Source organism: Puma concolor, chromosome C2, assembly GCF_028749965.1.
Source record: "Puma concolor isolate L17-30 chromosome C2, mPumCon1.1.hap2, whole genome shotgun sequence".
Classification (NCBI taxonomy): Eukaryota; Metazoa; Chordata; class Mammalia; order Carnivora; family Felidae; genus Puma; species Puma concolor.
In genome coordinates this window covers 87,092,886-87,115,233 of record NC_141675.1, presented here as the reverse complement: position 1 = coordinate 87,115,233, position 22,348 = coordinate 87,092,886, and the positions used below count along the sequence as shown (strand labels likewise).

Below are 22,348 nucleotides of genomic sequence, written 5' to 3'. Positions count from 1 at the left end.
GGAAAAAAATAAATTTATACTTTACACTCTAAAAAATTAAGTTACTTGAATATAAAGTATTAAATACATTAGCTGGCTTATAATAATTATATGAGGTTAGAACCTTGAAAGAGTAATCTGTGTAAGATTTTTGGACAAAATGCAAATTTCAAAAAACCAACAATTTTCCAAATGTACCATAAATTAGAACTGGCTGAATTAGAATTTTCTCATATGCTATTTTAAAGTTCATATTACATTTAATCACAATTAAAAGACAACTTTCATGCATCAAATAGTGGTATCAACCTCACATTACTGTCTAACTGTAAATTCTAAAGATTAAAATTCAGAATTTATTCTGATTTTTGTACTTAAAAAAAGAATCCTATAATGATTTATACTAGACACTTTGTTTACTGATTTTTCCCCTTGAGGAAATCAGTTACTTTTATGTGCTTAAACACAGAACTTGTGTACAGTCAATAATATGGCAAAAGTCAACAATACAGGAAAAATATGCCTTAAAAACTGTACATTAAATTTACTTCAACTCATTTTATGATTTGTAAATTCTCAAAATACCAAAATAAGATACAAAACAATTTGAATAAACATTTTAAGATCATTTTTATATAAAGCAAGTGTGATTTTGACGAATTATTTTAAACTATATCATATAGTAAAAACTACTAAATCTATTAATAAAACCATAAGCACTTTTTCAAATACACTGCATTACACATTTACACACCTTTATACCTTTTCTCTATAACAAACTATTTTATAGAAATTAGGGTAGATCTCCTCAGATTTTCTTACAAATACAAACGGTCTTAAAGCAAGAGCAAATATCTTGCTTGGGAGTTTGTATAGTTTAAGAAGACAGAGGAAGAGCAAACATGATTATTGTGGAGTTATTCTTTTTACCATAGACACCATGTTTGTTTTATGGATACTAAGATTAATTGAAGCAACAGTTCATCAAAAAACTCAAAAACATTTAATAGTTCAAACTAGTAAGTAATAAAGTGTTCTTTTTTTAAATATTTATTTTTGAGAGAGAGAGAAAAAGAGAGCATAAGTGGGGGAGGGGCAGAGAGCTAGGAGGACAGAGGATATGAAGTGGGCTCCGCACTGACAGCACAGAGCCCAATGTGGGGCTTGAACTCACGAACCGTGAGACCATGACCTGAGCCGAGGTCGGATGCTCAACCGACTTAGCCACCCAGGCGCCCCTTTTACTATCCTGTAAAAATATGATAGAGGGGCTCCTGGGTGGCTCAGTCGGTTAAGCGGCCGGCTTTGGCTCAGGTCATGATCTCCCAGTCCGTGGGTTCGAGCCCCACATCGGGCTCTGTGCTGACAGCTCAGAACCTGGAGCCTGTTTCAGATTCTGTGTCTCCCTCTCTCTGACCCTCCCCCGTTCATGCTCTGTCTCAAAAATAAATAAACGTTAAAAAAAAATTAAAAAAAAAATAACAGAAAATTTAAAATACAAATGTTAGTAGACAGTAATAATGTGTCCAGTACAATTCAACAATTAACAGTTCATGGCATTGAGGCGCCTGGGTGACTCAGTTGGTTAAGTGTCCAACTCTTAATTTTGGCTCAGGTCATGACCCCAGAGCCCTGTGGGACTGAGTTCTGTGTGGGATCCATGCTGGGCATGGAGCCTGCTTAAGATTCTCTCTCTCTCCCTGTCCCTCTCCCTTTCTCACTCTAAAGAAAAACAAAAACAAAAACAAAAACAAAAACAAAAACAAAAACAATTCATGGCAAACTTTTATTTGCAAAGGCACAGTGAAAACAGATAGACTGATAGATGGAGGTACAAATACTGGTTCCTCTTATCGTTAAAAGTTTTATTTATTTAAGTAATTTATACATTCAATGTGAGGCTCAAACTCATGATGCCAAGATCAAGAATCACATGCTCCTTTGAGCCCATCAGGTAGCCCTATACTGGTTCTTCTAATTAAAAATTAAAACCATTAAGTTTGTAATTAATGTCTTCTATCTTCTATCTATATGTGCTTTCTTGCATAAGACGAATCCTAGTTCTCACGACACTGGGAATAACAGAATTAGAGTATTACACGGGGACTTTTTAATTTTTTCCAGTATTACATTTACAACAGCCTTGAAATAACGACACCAACAACTAAGACCACGACATCGTTTTTGAAAACAGTTAACTACTTTCCCTACTTCCTTTTAACCTTAAAGCATGGTCTAGTAGGGATGAATATATATATATATATATATATATATATATATATATATATATATATATATATAGTTTAATTGCTGTTTTAAAATTATTGGAGTAGTTCCTCCTTAGGTGTTAATGTTGCCAACTATCCAGTTGGCTCATTTCTTATACACTTAAGTTCATTTGTTCTTTTTTATTGTCAATTTTGACATTTAGGGGTGGCTTTTAAGAGTTTCATTTTTTTTAATTAGGTAGGTAAAATAGTTTCAAGGTCATATCTGTAAAACAAGGATATTAAAAAAGAAGTCTAGGTTCTAGTCCTCTCTCCTACCCTAAATTATATTAAACATTTATATATATGGTCATTATATATAAATCACCAATATAAATATAATAAACATTTATATATAAACATTATATATAAACATTTACAGAAAGGCTTATTCCTCCATTTTTAATAAATAGAAGCAGATACACATATATATGTAAATACATTTACATATACTTATTCTAGAGTATTTTAATATATATAATACATAATTATGTACACATTATGTATATATATTCACACACATATATGTATTGCCCACTTTTGTAAATTAATTTTATTTATTTGTTTATTTTTGAGAGAGAGAGAGAGAGAGAGAGAGAAAAGCAGGGCTCGAGCTCACCTGAGCTGAAGTCAGACACTTAATGACTGATCACCCAGGCGCCCAATTTATTTTACTTATCTTTTAAAAAGATACAGCAACAACACTGTATAGTAGCATGGACAGATGTCCCTCATTCTTTTTTAACAGCTATATAGTTCTTTTGCTTTTAACCTTCATCTCTTTGTTACAACAAAATACTGGAAAGAGTTACATTCTGCCTTATCAGCAAATCTGAAAATTGTTTTCTTTGAACTAAGGTAACGTTTGATATGACTGAAGTTGTTTGATCTCCGTTCTATTCATACTATACCTTATTTATATGTAGGCAAGGCTTCTGTGCGAATAGTTGTGTCAGGGTATATTTTCCAAAGATACATGCCTGTATCCCACATGTTCTTGTACTGTGACCCTGCCATTCCCCCATTAATTGGGCAGACTCTAATCACTCTCTCCTTGAATTTGGGCTGGTCTTATAACTCACAAGCAAGCAAATATGGTAGAAATGATTCTATGTGACTTTCGAAGTTAAATTAGAAGAGGCCACAAAACTTTTCCCTGTTTCTTTAGGGATGCTTGTCTGGGGGAAGTCAGATACCATGTAAGAAGTCTGACAACCCTCAAAGAACCATGCTGCAGAGGTCACGTGATGGTGTTCTGAGCCCTAACTTCCAGCCAGTATCACCAAGGCACAAGACAAGGGGAGTAAAGCTATTGTGGACCTTCACCGACCAGCTGAATCCCATTAAGTGACCTTAGTCTATGCTACAAAGACCATCCAGACAAAATCCTGCCTGAATTCCTAATCTACAGAATCCATAAAATGGTTATTGTTTCAATCCACTAAGCTTTGGAGTAGTTATGAAGCAACAGTAACGGGAACACACTTCCTCTGTGCAGTCTATTTTATTTGGTCATACACACCCACACACCAAGGACAAGCCTTCCTAAATTTAAAAATACATATGAAATTCCTAAAACAAAGAATAAGTTTTATATACTTTCGAAAATAAATATATAAATATAAAATTAGTACAGTTTATTCTTTTGTCCTAATGATAACCTTTTGTTTGGCTTTTGCCCCCTCCACCATGAGCAATCACTTCAGAGCCAAACTGAAATATTATCCTTTTATGTCCAGTTAAAAACTTTAAAGCAATCACAAAGCTTATTCTATTTTCATAGCATCTTCAAACTCCCCATTTTCTAATAATTATACTTTATCCAAATTGTCAGAGCATACAGTCTTTTCATATTATACACTCTCCCCTTACAACTATCTTAACTAATTGCAATTAATTGCTAGCATCAGTCTTTATGTCAGTATCTCTCCCATCATTTTGAGTGTCTGAACTTTGTTCTCTCTTCTCAGAGTGTTTATATGAACAATATCATCAGAATACCAATCTGTTGTTGATACATTTGACTGCAGCCTTTATATGTGAAAGTCTATTTGATTCAGTTTCTTTCCTTGATTCTTTGAAAATGTTGACTCCACTGTCTCCTTTAAACCATTGCTAATGAAGTTCTAATGACTACCTCATTTTCTTTCATTTAAAGAGCAATGTTTTTCCTTTGGCCTGGAATTCAAGTGAATTTTTCTTTTTCTTTTCTAATTTTTTTTTAATCAAAAAAATTTTTTTTAATCTTTGTTTATTTTTGAGAGAGAGAGGAAGAGAGTACAAGTAGGGGAGGAACAGAGACAGAAGGAGACACAGAATCCGAAGCAGGCTCCAGGCTCTGAGCTGTCAGCACAGAGCCCAATGCGGGGCTTGAATTCATGAACCTTGAGATCATGACCTGAGCTGAAGACGGATGCTTAACTGACTGAGCCACCCAGGCACCCCTAAGTTAATTTATTTTGAGAGAGAAAGAGGGAGTGTGTGTGCAGGAGCAGGGAAGGGGCGGAGAGGGAGAGAATCCCATGCAGGTTTCTCTGTCAGCAGGGAGTCCAAAGCAGGGTTCAAATCCACAAACCATGGGATCATGACCTGAGCCAAAATCAAGAGTCAGGCATTTAACTGACTGAGCCACCCAGGTGCCCCTTTTTCTTTTATTTTTTGAGGTTTTTGTTGTCATTTACTTATGAAGTTAAAAATGAGTGATAGAGGGGCACCTGGGTGGCTCAGTTGGTTAAGCATCCAACTTCAGCTCAGGTCATGATCTCACAACTCACGAGTTCAATCCCCATAACGGGCTTACTTTTATCAGTGCAGAGGTGGCTTTGGATCCTCTGTCCCCCTGTCATGCTCTCTCAAAAATAAACAAACATTAAAAAAAAATGAGTGATAGTTAAAACTGCCATACAACTTTTTGGTTTGTTCTCAATTTGTTTTCAGTTTCAATGTCTTTCTGAATAGATGGAACAGGCCAGACCAGTCCTGGGAGTGGGGGGGTGGGAGGGGTCACAGGGGAATGGAGCCAGGCAAGGGAGAGCAGAGAGGCTGAGGGGCTTGCTGGGGGTGGGGAGGGTGTGTCTGTGTGTATTTTTCTTTTAATCTTAATAATTTTAAGTCCAATAATTTTGTGAGAATATTTCTCAGTGCTAGTTATAATCTTAGGTAAACAGAATGTCTTTTTGATATATATTTTGAGTTTTTTAATTTTAGAAAAGTTTTGTTTATGTATTTTTAATATGTTCTATATGCATTGTTTTTTTTCCTATGAGACTCCCACATGTATGCTGAATATTCTTTGTCTACTTTATCTGTCATTCTCAAATCCTTTTTTATTCTTTTTCTTTTTTTATTAACATATTTTCCAAAGATTGAAGCAATCCCCAACTGTTTTTCCTGAACCATTTGAGAGTAACTTGCTACCTTGATGTCGCACCACCGTTGAATATTTCCTATAAATAAATAAGTAAACTACAAATATATAAATACACACACACACACACACACACACATATATATTTATTCTAGAGAAAGTGTGAGGGAGGAGAGGGGCAGAGAGAGAGCAGAATCTTAAGCAGGCTCCATGCTCAACGTGGGGCATTGTGTGTCCTACGTGGGGCTCAATCCCATGACCCTGGGATCATGACCTGAGTCGAAATCAAGAGTCAGACACTTAACTGACTGAGCCACCCAGGTACCCCTAAATATATTTTCTTTTTTTTTTTTTTTTTTTTTTTTAAATTTTTTTTTTTCAACGTTTATTTATTTTTGGGACAGAGAGAGACAGAGCATGAACGGGGGAGGGGCAGAGAGAGAGGGAGACACAGAATCGGAAACAGGCTCCAGACTCTGAGCCATCAGCCCAGAGCCTGACGCGGGGCTCGAACTCACGGAGCGCGAGATCGTGACCTGGCTGAAGTCGGACGCTTAACCGACTGCGCCACCCAGGCGCCCCCTAAATATATTTTCTTATACAACAACAAAACCATCAGAATCAAAGTAAAATTAATACATTACTACCATCGAATGCTCACACCCTACTTGAGTTTCCCCAGTAATGCCCTTTATAGCAAAGGGATCAAAGATCTAGACTGAAATCATGAGTTGTCATATCTTTTTAGTATCTTTCAGTCACAACAGTCTCTCAGTTTTCTTCCCTCGACTTTGTAGTCTTGATACTATTGAACATTACAGGTCAATTATTTTATAGAACATCTCTCAATTTAGGTTTGTCTGATGTTTCCACATGATTAGGTTCCAGTTATGTAAATCTGGCAGGAATATCACGGAAAAGATGTTACGTTCTTTTTTTTTTTTTTTTTTTTTTTTTTAAAATATTTATTGTGAGAGAAAGAGGGTGCATGACAGAGTGCCTGGTGGGGGGAGGGGCAGAGAGAGATTCCCAAGTAGGTTTCATGCTTTCAGTGCAGAGCCTGACTCGTGATTTCCTAATTTATTCAGTGCAGTATAAGCTGGTATTATCATCATCATCAATTTGATGCTCAAATTGTTCTCAATTTAGCCAGTGGGAACCCTTTCAAACTGGATTTTCTGTCCTTTTGACACGTTTCCTTCATCTAGCACAGAATATTACAGAAAAATCTAGTACTTTCCCTTCCCCACACCTGGAAACAGCCATTAATCCAAACAGCCTTGGTAATTTTGGTGGGGAAGAGTATTTAGAGGCCAAGATCTAAGTGTTAGGTGTGCTCACTGCTATTGGGCCCAGGCTCTCTCAGTGGATACAGCTAGAGAATTGTATATAAATTTAATATCCATATGTAAAACAGATACACATTTATAACCATGTTTATATAAATTAAAAACCTTAGGTTTAGACCAATTTCTCCAATTCTAACCTAATATTATAGGGTTTACATTTTAGTTTTCTCCCTTTCCATATTTATTACTTTCTACTCTAAAAATGAAAATTACAGGTAACATTAACCTTAGCATGTATGTATCCATTTGGTCAATCTCTCTGTATGTAAGGAGTCCTCTGTCTCTACTACCACCTACTTCCTTGACTCACCAGTGCCATGTGTTACCCTCCTTATTCTGCTCAGACTCTGATTCCTCACACCAGGACACTCCCTTATGTGGAAGCCCTCTCTTCATAATTAAGTCCTAATGGGTCACCATAACTGTCTCCAACCTCCCTAGCCCTGCAATACAGATAACCACCTTAGGACTAAGTTGATCAGGATATGGAAGGTAAAGAGCTCTTATTTTTGGTTTTTGAAAAAGTCCTCTTTTTTACATACTTGCTTTAAGGAAATACCGTGCTCCTTTGTTAAACTTAACTTTTGAAAAAAATTTTTTCTTTATTTATAAAAATTTTCTAAGTTCTATCAATTCATTTATGTTCTTATATTCCATATTTTTTCTTTAACTTGTTTTGAAATATGAAGGTACACTTTTCATTTATTTCATAGGCATGTTTTTCTGGCATACTTTCATTGTGGAGATGTTATTCTTATCCTTATTTTCATTTTCCAAATAGATTTCTATTGGATTCCACAGTGATCCTTTTCTGTTGTTCATTAAAAATTTTTTTAATGCTTATTTTTTGAGAGAGATAGAGAGAGAAAATGAGCAGGAGAGGGGCAGACAGAGAGGGAGACACAGAATCTGAAGCAGGCTCCAGGCTCCAAGCTGTCAGCACAGAGCCTGACACAGGGCTTGAATTCACAGACTGTGAGATCATGACCTGAACCAAAGATGGATGCTTAACTGACTGAGCCACCCAGGTGCCCCTGTTCACTTTTATGTGAAATTAGTTTCCCTGAACTTCAGATAAGACTATTGGGTCAGGATAGCTTTTCTATCTTCACAGCTCTGGAGCTCCCTCTTTTGTTGTTTCTGTCAAGTGTTCAAAGACATGATCTCCTACACTGTGAGATCTCCTGGTGGTTTACTTTCTCCCTACTTGTCTGGACCTTCTACTTCCTTTGGCCCTATTATCCTATCCTACTCAATTTGGATTTTATTCTCAGCAGTTTTCCTTTGCTCTGTGGCTTTGAACTGAAATGGAGCTAACACTGGTTAGTTGTGTCAGAGGGCACAGACTGTTCCATCTCCTTCATACCTTACTGCAGATCCCCTGCGCTTAACATGCAGATTGTGCAAAAACCCTTACAGTTGCAGGTGCTGTTCTTATATTGGCCACTGTATTTTCTAGTTAGTATTCATTAGCTCTTGGGCTTCTTGTGCGGCTTCCCCTTGTACAGATGTTGGTATTACAGGGTCTCATAGTTCTTGAGAACTTGTTTATACTTGCTTGTATTTTGGGGTTCATGGGATACCTTTTCATCTAGTTTTGTTAAAGGTCTAGTTTTGTTAAATTTTGGTTTTGCTATCATAATTTTTTTTCTGGTAAGAGGGGATTGTTCTGGGCAATTTCACTTTAAATCTGCTATCTTATTTTTAATTTTATATTTGTCCCACTACTCTATCAATATATTATTTTAGCGGTTGTCCTAGAAAATTATTAGGAAGTTTTGAGTTTTTGATATTTATTACTCTTGTTTTTAATATTTTAATCTTTTAAATATATCTTACCTGTACATTTATTCATTTATTTATTTTAAACACTTTATTTTTTAAAATCTCTACACCTAACATGGGGCTCAAACTTACAACCCTGAGATCAAGAGTCCCATGTTCCACTGACTGAGCCAGCCAGGAATCCCATAATTTTATGTTTAATAATGGCTGTGCTTAACAACTACTTTGCAAAATTCCTGAAAATTCAACAATTGGCTCTTGTAAGTCATTACATCACAGCTCTTATACAAAAGTAATGTCTGTGCTTCTTCAGCTGAGTTCCTAGTTTTCATTCACTTTTTGATAATCCTTTACTGCCTTAACAGCTCTATGATGCCTTTAATAAAATATTCATTATATTTCATGTAGCATTATTAGTTGTCTTCAGTGATTTTGCCAGCCAAATCAATGGAAGTCCTAGTGATTTAAAATGTTATACATTTAGAAATTTAAAAAAATTCGGTAAAAAGAACACATTATTTTTTATAGTAAAGAAGAATACTCTTTCCCAAGAGGTAACTAAGTTACTATAAGGCAGTTAAATTTTTTTTTTTCAACGTTTATTTATTTTTGGGACAGAGAGAGACAGAGCATGAACGGGGGAGGGGCAGAGAGAGAGGGAGACACAGAATCGGAAACAGGCTCCAGGCTCTGAGCCATCAGCCCAGAGCCTGACGCGGGGCTCAAACTCACGGACCGCGAGATCGTGACCTGGCTGAAGTCGGACGCTTAACCGACTGCGCCACCCAGGCGCCCCAGGCAGTTAAAGTCTCAGATAGTCAACATTTAAGATACTGGAGAACTAAGTCAATTATTGTTAATTTCTTAAATTTGTGCCTCATTTACTATGTTTACTCTATTCAGATTTTCATATTTATGGTCTTTACTTACTATTAACAAACAATTCCTCCTAACCATCTGTCAGTTCAGAACATACTTCAAATTTTTTTTTTTTTTCAACGTTTATTTATTTTTGGGACAGAGAGAGACAGAGCATGAATGGGGGAGGGGCAGAGAGAGAGGGAGACACAGAATCGGAAACAGGCTCCAGGCTCTGAGCCACCAGCCCAGAGCCCGACGCGGGGCTCGAACTCACGGACCGCAAGATCGTGACCTGGCTGAAGTCGGACGCTTAACCGACTGCGCCACCCAGGCGCCCCCAGAACATACTTCAATACTTTGTTTACTTTTCCTTTAAACCTCCCATTTCATTTACCTAGCTAAGATTCCTCTTTTTCCTGTCTGTTCCAATCAACTCATATTTTTAGATCTATCAATTTTCACTATATACCCATCCTATATATATTTTCTTAGACTTTATTTTGAGGGGAGAGTTTAATTTCTTTTTCAGTTAAGTCATTTACATCCCTCTCCTAGAAATCACATCACAACTCATTCCAGGAAAGGCACCACTGGGAGAGAGCTGAAATGTTATACAGAAAGTTTTCTCCATTCAGCATTTCAGAAATTCCAAACTTGTCATGAAATATATTTAGGGAGTCTCTGAACTGCTGGCCATAAGTCAAATAATATGTGTGTTCTTGTAAGAGGAGAGAACATGTTTAATAGCTGATTTTCTGCATTTTATTCCCCTTTTCAACTTCTAATCCTTGTTTTGGCCTCACTAGAATTGAAAAGATGGAAGGAAGGAGGGGAAGAGACTGGGGATAAACTGTACCTCCCCCAATCTCTCTGAAACCTACAATCCTAACTATGAAGAATAAAATTCATTTATACTCTAATGAAATATGTTAATTAAATGTAGAACTTAACATCTGAGAGCAATAAATCTTAGAGAACAGATATGACTGGTTTAGAGAAGAAAAAGGAAAATGTTCTGAGTAAGAAGGCAGGTTGGTTAAGTAGTAAGAAAGGGGAGAAAGATGTAGGAAGGAAAGAGACTAAAACAAATCTTAATTAGTAACCTACTACAGAAAGTCACTATGAGAAATGACAAATGCTTGTCTGCAAAGAAATGCCACTAGTCCAATACAATCTCTCCATTTAGTCTCTACCTCTCTTCTCCTTGGTTGTTACAAGAAATAAAAGAAATAAAATGAGGAGACTGGGGTTAAACTCCACCTCTGCAACTGGGATTTAAATTAAAGCTCTGGAACTCAGACAAGTTCGGTGGCTCTGACCAAATGTTTCAACTTTTCTAGATTTCAGTTTAGTCACTTAAAATTTAGGAATAAGAGGGGCGCCTGGGTGGCTCAGTCGGTTGAGCGTCTGGCTTCGGCTCAGGTTGTGATCTCCAGGTCTGTGAGTTCGAGCCCCACATCGGGCTCTGTGCTGACAGCTCAGAGCCTGGAGCCTGCTTTGGATTCTGTGTCTCCCTCTCTCTCTGCTCCTCCCTACTTGCACTCTGTCTCTCCCTCTCTCAAAAATAAGTAATAAACATTAAAAAAAAAAAAAAAAAAAAAACAACTTCGGAATAAGAATACAAACTTCAAGGAATTTTTTTTTCTTGTGTAAAGAAAAAAATCACAGGGGCGCCTGGGTGGCGCAGTCGGTTAAGCGTCCGACTTCAGCCAGGTCACGATCTCGCAGTCTGTGAGTTCGAGCCCCGCGTCAGGCTCTGGGCTGATGGCTCAGAGCCTGGAGCCTGTTTCCGATTCTGTGTCTCCCTTTCTCTCTGCCCCTCCCCCGTTCACGCTCTGTCTCTCTCTGTCCCAAAAATAAATAAACATTTGAAAAAAAAAATTTAAAAAAAAAAAAAAAAGAAAAAAATCACAAATTTAAGACAAACAATGGAAAAGAGAAAGTAAGTTTAATCTAGGTTTAATTCTTTTTCTTTTATCTCCATTCCTTTATAGTACAGCAGTTTGCAATATAATCAGTGTTTTTTGAACCAAAAACATAAATTTAAGGTCTGAAAGTTGATAAAGTGTGCTTGAGGAACAATGAGATAAAATTATTGAGATCAGGGCTTTTCAGGATGTGGAGACCCACTTGGAACCTCAGATTATTTTAAACTGAAGACACTGCAGATTCAACATTCAACAAATGCGGGGGGGGGGGGGGGGGGGACCTTCTCAGAGCTTCCCTTATCTGACCAAAAGCAGCAACTTTCAGGAAATAAGGCGATCATAAATCCCCTCTCCTGGGGAGTATTATGGCTTTGAGATGGAAAGACTATTCATATGTATATAGCAAACATTATCACAAACTTTTTCCTAAAAGCCCATTGGCCTTTCCTGAAGAACCCTATTTATTTTTTCCATAGAAAGTTTTTCTCTCCACCTTTTTTCCCATAGGAAGTTAGGTATATAAGTTATTAATGAGTCCTACTTCTTTTGTTGGCTCCTCATATGCATATAATATAAACCCTTTTCTCTTGTGAGTCTATCTTTTACTAGTTTAAGTTACAGGCCCCAGCCACTGAAAGGTTAGCAAGTTTTTCCTCTTCTAAAAAGGGAGCTAGAAGAACTCTTAACCACTTAATAGCTGTATAATTGGCAAACTACTTAAATTTTTTGTGCCTTTCTTTACTCACCTGTAATGTCAAATGCAGATAACAGTGCCTACTTTATAGGGTTTTATGGGAATAAAAGAAGTTAATGTAACATGGTTAGTACCATAACCAGCACACAATTTTTTCTATTATATTCTATTACCCAACCTATAGGAAGTTCTTGAACTATATGGATGAGGAACTATTAAAATTTTGTAATTTCTGAATACAAAGTCAAAAACTAGCATCCAGTGCCCAAGTTTGATTAGAGCTATAGATCCTGAAAGATAAAAACTTACTCCTACCAAAAGCTTACCTCTTTGCTCTTTGTCTGTTTGTATGTATATATGTACGTCAGATTATCAATGAAGCAGAGAATCCCAAAAGATTCATCATTAATAAAGGAAGATACTAACTGCAGAAAGATGACTGATTATCAGTGTCAGGTGATTCCTTCTATACTTCTTAAAATGGCCAGTTCATTGAGAAACAAAATCTGAGCTTTCAACTTATGTCCTTGGCCCTCAAAGCAGTTACACACTGATGATGTGGAATATGTTTTTTTTTTTTTAAAGTGCTGTATAACAAAAATACATTTGTTAAAAAAATAATTAAAGCAAAACATATTGCCTTATAAACAAGGTAAGTAGCAATACAGCAACGAGGTCAGGTGTTTTCAAAATACCCAAAACATGATTTTAGATTTTAACTCTCCTATTTTTGGTCTTCCGGTTTTTTGGGTTTTTTTTTTTGCCCTCTTCTTTCTTTCTTTCCTTCTTTTTTTTTTTTTTTCCCAACGTTTTTATTTATTTTTGGGACAGAGAGAGACAGAGCATGAACGGGGGAGGGGCAGAGAGAGAGGGAGACACAGAATCGGAAACAGGCTCCAGGCTCTGAGCCATCAGCCCAGAGCCTGACGCGGGGCTCGAACTCACAGACCGCGACATCGTGACCTGGCTGAAGTCGGACGCTTAACCGACTGCGCCACCCAGGCGCCCCTCCTTCTTTTTTTTAACCTACCATGTCATTTCTTCTCTCTGCCCATCTAAATCCTATCCATTCTTTAGGTTGCCAGTTAAGCCCCAATCCTACTCAATGGTATCTTTTCTCATGCCAGGCAACGTACTTCCTTTTGAATTCCTGATGCAAAGTCTGTCTTCTGTGTTTTTTGGTACTTACCTTGTTTTTATTAGGCAACGGTAACATAGCCATGGTAAAAGACATCAAAATTGCCAGACTGGGCACTCATTAAAATATTCCCAGTGAAAAGTATCTAGATTTTGAAGGTAATAGGATCTGGGACTGAATTCTAGCTATTAGTAGCTTTGTTATCTGAGCCTATTTCATCATCTGTATGTAGGAATATAGCTACATATTTCATAAGGCTCTAGAGAAAGGTTTAAATAAATAATAAACACACAGGCACCTAAATAAACATATAAACTGTGTTCAGTGTTATAAAGAAAAAAACTATCACAGTGCTAGGAGATATGCAATCATGAGAAAGAGCTAGCCACACAAAGAGTAAAGAAAAAGAATAAGCAAGAACAGAATGAGCAGAGAATTAGGATAGTATATGATGCAACAAAGGGTCTGAAAGAAGGCTGGTATGGTTAGAGTCTAAGGAGCAAAGGAAGGAGTAGAGGGCATACAGTGATCACGTATGTTGTGCTGTGCTCAATCACACAGGGCCTTCCTTACAGGTCCTATCAAAGGGTTTAGATTTTATTCAGAGTTTAATGAAAAATGTTTTAAATGGGAAAGGACACAATGCAATCTTTGTATTTAAAAAGATAATTTTGCTTGATGAACAGAGAACAGATTGGAGAAAATCAAGCAAGAAGTAAGTATTCTTGTTAGAGGCTATTAGAATAGTTTAGGTAAGAGATGATGGTGGCTTTGGTTAGGGAAGTGACTGTGATACAGAGATTGAGAAAGGGGAGGGTGGTCAAGAATGACTCAGGCTTCTGGCTTAAGAATCAATGGAGGTGTCATTTACTTCAACAGTAAAATAATTGTTTCAGACATGCTCAGATGCAAACACTATGGAGAAATACAGCTTGTGATATCAAATAGGGTCTATAATATGTTTGGTGCTCAGGAACATTTGGAAAAAAATACATATATAAGAGTAATCTGGAAACAGAGAAGATAGCTACTAAATAATGGCTATTTGAACAATCAAAGTAGAATGCAAATTCTCCTTGATAAAAAGATGATTCCATCAAGAGAACAGTTTAAAATTTGAATACAACTAAAGAAAAAGTATTAATCAGAAAGGTTTATATAGAAGTACAGAAATCACAAAAAAGAACAAGAAAGAAGAGAAACACAGTATAAGCCCAGAAAAGATAATCTCAAAGGGCAATTTGAGACCCATTCAATAACTATTCTAGGAAAATGGCAGCCCACCTTTCCCACCTTGCCATCAGTGGCAAGTATATCTAGTGCACAGAGATGTACATTACACTTAGTTAAAAGCAGCTAAATCCAAAAATGGTAGAGTTAACTATCCTTGTTCTGGTCTATGCTTACCAAGTATTACAGCAGTTCTTCCTTCTATCAATTTTTAACTCCTCATTAAATATAACTCAATATTTTTACCTGGGTCTCAGAAGATTCTTGATAAACATTAACTAGAATATGTCTGAATTTTTAAGCATTCAATTTTCTATCTTGTTGTATCCTTTTAATAGAAATATTCACTTCTTTTTAATTCAGTAAAGTTTTCTTGAATGTATAATTTCAAACATTTATTCTCTTCTTTAAAAAACTTTTTTAAATTAAAAAAATTTTTAATGTTTTATTATTTGTTTTTGAGAGACAGAGAAAGACAGAGTGTGAGCAGGGTAGGGGCAAAGAGAGAGGGAGACACAGAATCCAAAGCAGCTCCCAGGCTCTGAGCTGTCAGCACAGACCCTGACACGGGGCCCGAACTCACAAGCTGCGAGATCATGACCTGAGCTGAAGTTGGACACCCAACCGACTGAGCCACCCAGGTGCCCCTAAAAAAATTTTTAAAGAAAGTCTAATTTGTATATGTTAGGTATATATACTTGCCTGTCTTCCATTGCTAATATTTTCTCTCTAATCTCTTAAAATTCTGTTTCATTTTATTTATTTTTCCTATTATATTTTCTATGTCTTCTATTGAATTTTCTGCACTGTCTGTGTCTTTGGGTTCAATTTAAAAACTGTTTGCTTTCTTCTTCTTTCCTGGGTTCTGCTATCTCAAAATCAATCTCTTTGGGTTGTGAAGCCATTTTCCCTTACAGTTCTTACACTTGTATTTAGTGGTCTTTCAAAGAAATGGATGCATGGATTGTTAAAAACATTAATATCAAGTTTTCAGCTGATTTATGCCAATGTTGTGTGTGTGTGTGTGTGTGTGTGTGTGTGAGAGAGAGAGAGAGAGAGAGAGAGAGAGAGAGAGAGAGAGAGAGACTTTTATCTGTTGCTAAGTTTGCTGTTTGTTTCCATCTCTTCTTATCAGTATATTTGTATGAATGCCAGGCCATACTTTTTTCCTACTTATTACAGAATGAATTGGAATTTGCTGGACAAGCTATTTGGCTGAACCAGAAAGCTTGGGAGTGCAGGGGGGATGGAAGCACAGGTTACCTTCATGGCCTTTAAAACCAAAAGACTGTCACATTATCTGAGGCTATCAAGACAGATTCCTTTATCCAAATACTACTTCCCTAAACTAAACCACATCAAGGATGACTTCTATTTTTTAGCATGTTCCCTGAATTCCCATGAGGCTTGTCAAAAATAAAAGATGATGTTTTTATACCACAAAAAGAAGCCCTCACCAACTTTCGGTCATATTCTAAGTTCTGCCACCACTGAGAATTCTCAACGTTCCATGTTTTTACTCTTCTCTTCTGTGCAGATCAGAAGCTGAGTAAGCAAGGCTTTGACTATGTTATGTTGTCTAGGTCTTGTATCAGTCATCTTAGTTTTGCTTAATGTGAGGTGGAGTTGTGTGGGTGTGAGTGTGTGTATGTTTTATTTTCCTTGTTGGCTTTTGTGCGTTTTCTTGGGAGGTCAGATATTGACTTATCTTTAATCATACCTAAATAGTCTATATTCCTTAGGAACATATAAGTGAGAGACTTTCTATAATACTAAGAAACCAGTATCTTAGTAAATCCTGATAACTTGGCCTATATAGGTATATATAGTATACCTACAGGGCAAGAATGTGCTGGTCAGAAGATAAAAGCATGCGTAATCCCACTGGTGGTTTTGTTTCTCACTGAATTAATAAATTAGCATTCGGGGCACCTGAGTGGCTAAGTTAGTTGAGCATCAGACTCTTGATATCAGCTCAGGTCATGATCTCACAGTTTGTGAAATCAGGCCCTGAATTGGGCTCTGCACTGACAGTGTGGAGGCTGCTTAGGATTCCCTCTCTCCTTCTCTTTTGATCCTTCCCCCATTTGCAAGCATTCTCTCTCTCTCAATAAATAAATAAACATTAAAACACTGGCATTCTGACTTCATATATTAGTCTGTTTGGTTAATGTGAATTTATTTGGAGTTTATCCATTATGTAAATGAATTTACCTCTGTTCATTTACTGGACCTAAAATGCCAAGATTTACAACTGGACGTACTATGAAATAGCAAGGAAAGCTCTACATGCTACTTTGACCAAGTAAAAAAATAAAATAAAATAAATTAGGTTTTGTTACAAAAATAAATTCCATCATTGTTTCCTTCTTTACCTTGTTGTTTATGAACATTAACCAGTATGCTATATATCCTTCAGGGTACTTAAGCTTTTTAAATTCCACTGAGGTTTTACTGGAGAAGTGGTTATGCTGATGTACACTAGAGTCTTACACGTTTAAATATGGCATGACCTCAAATTTTCCATTACCACCTTCTTCCCCTAGGAACTCAGTCAGGTCACGTCCATGATATTTCACTATCTAGAAACACATTACATTTCAAACTTGTATTTTTTCCATTTATTTTAAACACCAATAAAAAGGCTATTAAAAATGTATCTTAAATCTTGATATTAACAAATATAATTTCAAAAGTCAGAAAAAATTGGGATGACCAATTTTCTTTGGCAATGCTACTATCATTGCATATAGTTTTTACGATCCTTTGGGATCCCTGAGTTAGTAAAGGTATGTATTTGGTTTGAGGACAGATTAAAAAAAATAATAAACACATGGCAATTAATCCAAATAATGATGAAATACTCAAAGGAATTGGAAGATAAAACTACTACATCCTATTGAAAACACTTTGACCTGGATAGTAAATTTGGTTCAGACTAAACAAACACTAGATTAATAAAAGAGACCAAAACATAAAAAAGTTAAGCTTGGAAAGTTAAACAGTAAGAGGAAGAATTCTAAAAACTGAAATAAACAATAAACACAGACAGCAAGAATTTTACTACCTTCAGGCCGATATTGTGCAACAATCGTGACAGCTTGGCCAGCATTTTTCAAAGCAGCTGCTGCCTGCTCATGGCTGGCAGTTCTGAGATCAACACTGTTTACCTGTAAATCAAATTGAATTTTAAATTTGAAAGAAATTATGCATACCGATTAGAAACCACAATAGCCTGTTCTTTGAGTAGGCACAGTTAAAAAAAATAATTTGCAATTACTTTATCATTAAAGTATTTTCTTGTTCCGAGTTACTAAAATACATCATATATTTCAGCAGAATGTTACTATCAATGAAAACAATTTTACTCACTAAAAATACTCTGCTTAACGTCAAGTGAGCAAAACCAAAATTTTCCCCAAGTTTTCTGGGAAGTTGTTCACCAATCCTTTGGGAAACATACCTTAATTTGATAACCTGAAATATCAACAAGTGTCATTATTTTGTATAGTTCATTTCACTAGTAACTCAAGCAATGAGAGGGACGTTCATTTTGTATATAGCATCTTTTCAACTCCTGCCATATTTTTACTCCTATTACTCATTTCAGTTCCAATTTTCTTCCTTCCTTCCCCAAACTAAGCCTCTGTTCTTTTGGAGTAACAGAAAGGCAATTGTTTAAAAGTGTTAAAATTGCTCAGATTTCAAGGGCTGACATTTAAAGAGAGAAAACGTTATCAAATGAACAAGGCATTTGTTTGAACAATGTTTTGTACGCAGGGCCCTTCCCTGGCCAAAATAATTACTGAGGTGATAAATTCCACTCCAGAATAAGCAACTTAATTCTTATTTCTGAAAGGCTGCTGATACCTAGTATATGCTGCAAGCACACTATCTTAAGAGCCTATACCTTTCCCACTATTAGCAAAAATTAAATGGACATTCAGGGAAGCATTATATTTAAATGACAATAGCTTTAAATACTTAAGTTGTCTCCCCACCCTGCCAAGAACCAGCAATAAATAGACTATAGTAATGCTTGAAACCTTGATCAAATATTTCTGGAAAGGAAGAAGAACTGTCATGCAATTTTTATATGAAAGCCTGTTTTGTTGACATCAAATCTCAAACCTGTTAAAGCTCACATACCAATTTTGGAAAAAATGACTATAAGCCCAGAAATTCTTAGGATTATAAAATTTATATAAAAAAACATTTTAACCATGTAAAGACCTGATATTTGATATTATGTATAAAGGATGTCATTATGCAGCTAAGTTAAAACAAACACATATATTTTTATTTTTTATTTTGAGAGAGAGAGAGGGAGTGAGTGAGCATTTGAGTGGGGGAGAGGGGCAGAGGGAGAATCTTAATCAGGTTCCATGCTCAGTACAGAGCCTGACACAGGGTTCGATCCCACGACTCTGGGATCATGACCCAAGCTGAAATCAAGAGTTGGACAGACAACCAACTGAGCTACCCACTTTTTTTTTTAAGTTGTAATTTAAATTCCACTTAGCATACAGTGTAATATTAGTTTTAGTTGTACAATTTAGTGATTCAACACTTACATACAACACCTGGTGCTCATTACAAGGGCACTCCTTAATCCCCATCACCTATTTAACCCATTCCCCCCAGCCACCTCCCCTCTTGGTAACCAGAGAGTTCTCCATAGTTACTGTTTCATGGTTTGCCTCTCTCTTTCCCTTAGGTCATTTGTTTTGTTTCTTAAATTCCACAAATGAGACAAATGATATTTTTCTTTCTCAGACTTATTTCATTTAGCATAATACTCTCCAGCTCCATATAGAGCTGTGTTGTTGCAATGGCAAGATTTCATTCTTTTTTTATGGCTAATATTCTCGTGTGTGTGTGTGTGTGTGTGTGTGTGTGTGTGCGTGTGTGTGTGTATACACACACTACATCTTCTTTATCCATTCATCAGTTGATGGACATTTGGACTGTTTCCATATTTGGCTACTGTAGATAATGCTGCTATAAACACTGGGATGCATATATTCCTTTGAATTAGTATTTTTGTATTCTTTGGGAAAATACCTAGTAGTTCTTGAATGAAAATCAAGATCCAAAAAAATCTGAATCTAAAAAAATGTAACATAATGTGGTTTTATTAGAGATTATCTCTAAAGACTATTAAAAAGTCTACAATATATAAGTAGTTCTGTTTTTAAAAAAATGTTTTTTTGAGAGAGAGAGAGCACGAACAGGGGAGTGGCAGAGAGAGAGGGACCAAGCAGTCTCCACACTGTCAGCCCAGAGCCTGATGTGGGGCTTGATCTCATGAACAGTGAGATCACGACATGAGCCGAAATCAAGAGTCTGGCACTTAACTGACTGAGCCAATCAGGCACCCCTAAATAGACCTAGTCTGAGCATAAAGTATAACTAATTCCTAATTCCCTAAAGAATAAACTAGGGAAGAAATTTAAAGGAAGAGAAATTTTCATAGATAGTTGTAGAAAAGGTAATTCTTAATGAATTATTCCTGAGCAGCAAATCTTTCTGTTACAGAAGAGATCTGAAGACAACTTTTACAGATTCAAAAGAGAGTAATTTGTTAACAAGACTACAAATTAAAAACTTTCCAAAATCTACTGAACATTTTAACAGAAAATACAGTATCAAGGATATTTTAAAAGAAATCCTTGCACTGAGAGACATATTTATGTAAATAGCCTTAAATCACTTATTTATACATATAATTTACATAAAAATCACACTTTCAACGTGTACAATTGAGTGGTTCTCAGAACATTCAAAAGGATGTGCAATTATCACCATGATCTAATTCCAAACATTTTCATTACCTCAAAAAGAAACCCACTACCCATTATAAGCCATTCTCCTCTTCCCTCAGCTCCTGGCAACTACTAACCTACTTTCTGACTCCATGGATATGTCTGTTTTCTACATTTTAAATAAATGGGATACTGATACTATGATATGTAGCCATTGTGTCAGCTTCTTTCACTTAGCATGTTTTCATGGTTCATCCTTGTAGTATGTATCAGTGCTCCATTACTTATTATGGCTGAATAATACTCTATTGTATTATTCTACATTCTATCTACATTGTTAATTTTATTCCTCAGTATTTTACTCTTTTAAATATTGTCATGTGTGAAATTGTTTTCTTAGTTCCACTTTCAGGTTGTTTAATGCTGGTACACAGAAACATAGCTGTCTCTTGTACGGTGATTTGCTCTCCTGCAAAATTGCTGAACTTGTTTATTAGTTCTAGTAGCTTTTTTGTTGTGGCTGGATTTTCTGTCTATATATAAGAGATCATGGCATCTGCAAATAGAGATAGTTTTCCTTTAAATCTGGAAGCCTCTTTTTTTTTTTCCTTGTAACCGCCCTGTCTAGAAACTCCAGTACAGCACTGAAAATGAGCAGCAGAAGCGGACACGCTTGTCTTGTGATCTTAGAGGGAAAGCTTTCATTTTTTAGCATTTAGTATGATGTAAGCTATTGGTTCTTCATAGAGACCCTTTAGCAGGTTGAGAAAGTTCTATTCCTAATTTGTTTAGTGTTTTTATGATGTAATGGTGTTGGTTTTTGAGAAGTGTTTTCTGTGACTATTGAGATGACTGTATCATTTATGTCCTTTATTAATACAGTGTCTTAGTTTGATTGGTTTTCTTATGTTGAACCAACTATTCATTCCTTAATCCCATAAATTACACTTGATTATGGTGTAAAGTTCCCTTTTTATGCTGGTGTATAATCTTTTTTTATCCTGCTGGATCCAGTTTGCAATTCTGTTAAGGATTTTTTCATCTATATACATAAGGAATATTGGTTTCTTGTTTTTTCTTCCTATGATGTCTTTGTTGGTTTGATAAAAGAACAATGCATGGCTTCATAGAATGAGTTGGGAAGTGCTCTTCATGCCTATTCCTTTTTTGGGAAGTTTGTGAATGACTGGTGTTAATTCTTCTTTAAATGTTTGGTAGACCATACCAGTGAAAACCATCTGGTCCTGGGCTTTTACCTTTGTGAAACATTTTGATTATCAATTCAGTCTTCTTAATTGTTACAGGTCTATCCAGATTTTCTATTTCTTTTTGAGTCAGTTTCAATAGTTTGTCTTTCTAGAAATTTATCAACACTTACATACATTATAAAATATACTTTGTCTTCACTAACAATTTTTATCTTTTCTTTGTCTGATATTAGTATAGCCACTCTTCAGTGTTTCTTGGTTACTGCTTGCATAGTGTATCTTTTCCAACTTTTTAGTTTTAATCTTTGTTAAAAATAAACCACTGTCTTTGAATCTAAAGTGTGTCTGTTACAGCATATAGTTGGATCCCGTTGTTTAATCTACCCTGTCAATATCTTTTAACTGGAGTGTTTAATTCATTTACATTTAATGTAGTTGAAAAAGATTTGTCATCTATTTTGCTGTATTCTTCATGCCTGATATATTTTTTGTTCCTCTATTCCTCCATTTCTACCTTCTTTTGTTAAACAGATACTTTCTATTGTACCATTTTAATTCCCTTGTTTATTATATATATTTTCAGTTATTAGCCTAGTGGTTTCTCTGGATTATAATTAACCTAATGATCTACTTTAGATTAAATACCAACTTAATTTCAATGGCATATAAAAGCTCTGCTCCTATACAGCTCTGTGGTCTCTACCTGCCTTGTGATAAATTACATCTTTATAGAGTGTGCGCCCATCAACACAAAGTTATTGCTTTATTCAGCTGTCT

The 22,348-nt window shown here is 35.9% G+C and overlaps 1 protein-coding gene across 30 annotated transcripts in view; it reads right to left on the bottom strand.

Moving 5' to 3' along the window:
• The window catches only part of DLG1 (discs large MAGUK scaffold protein 1), a 279,344-nt gene that overhangs the window by 52,977 nt on the left and 204,019 nt on the right, over window positions 1-22,348 (bottom strand). For all 30 annotated transcript variants that reach the window (XM_086675062.1, XM_086675061.1, XM_086675060.1 and 27 more), the window contains one exon: window positions 17,666-17,768. In XM_086675062.1, coding sequence (XP_086531188.1) covers window positions 17,666-17,768 — 103 coding nt within the window. The remainder of the gene's footprint in view (window positions 1-17,665; window positions 17,769-22,348) is intronic.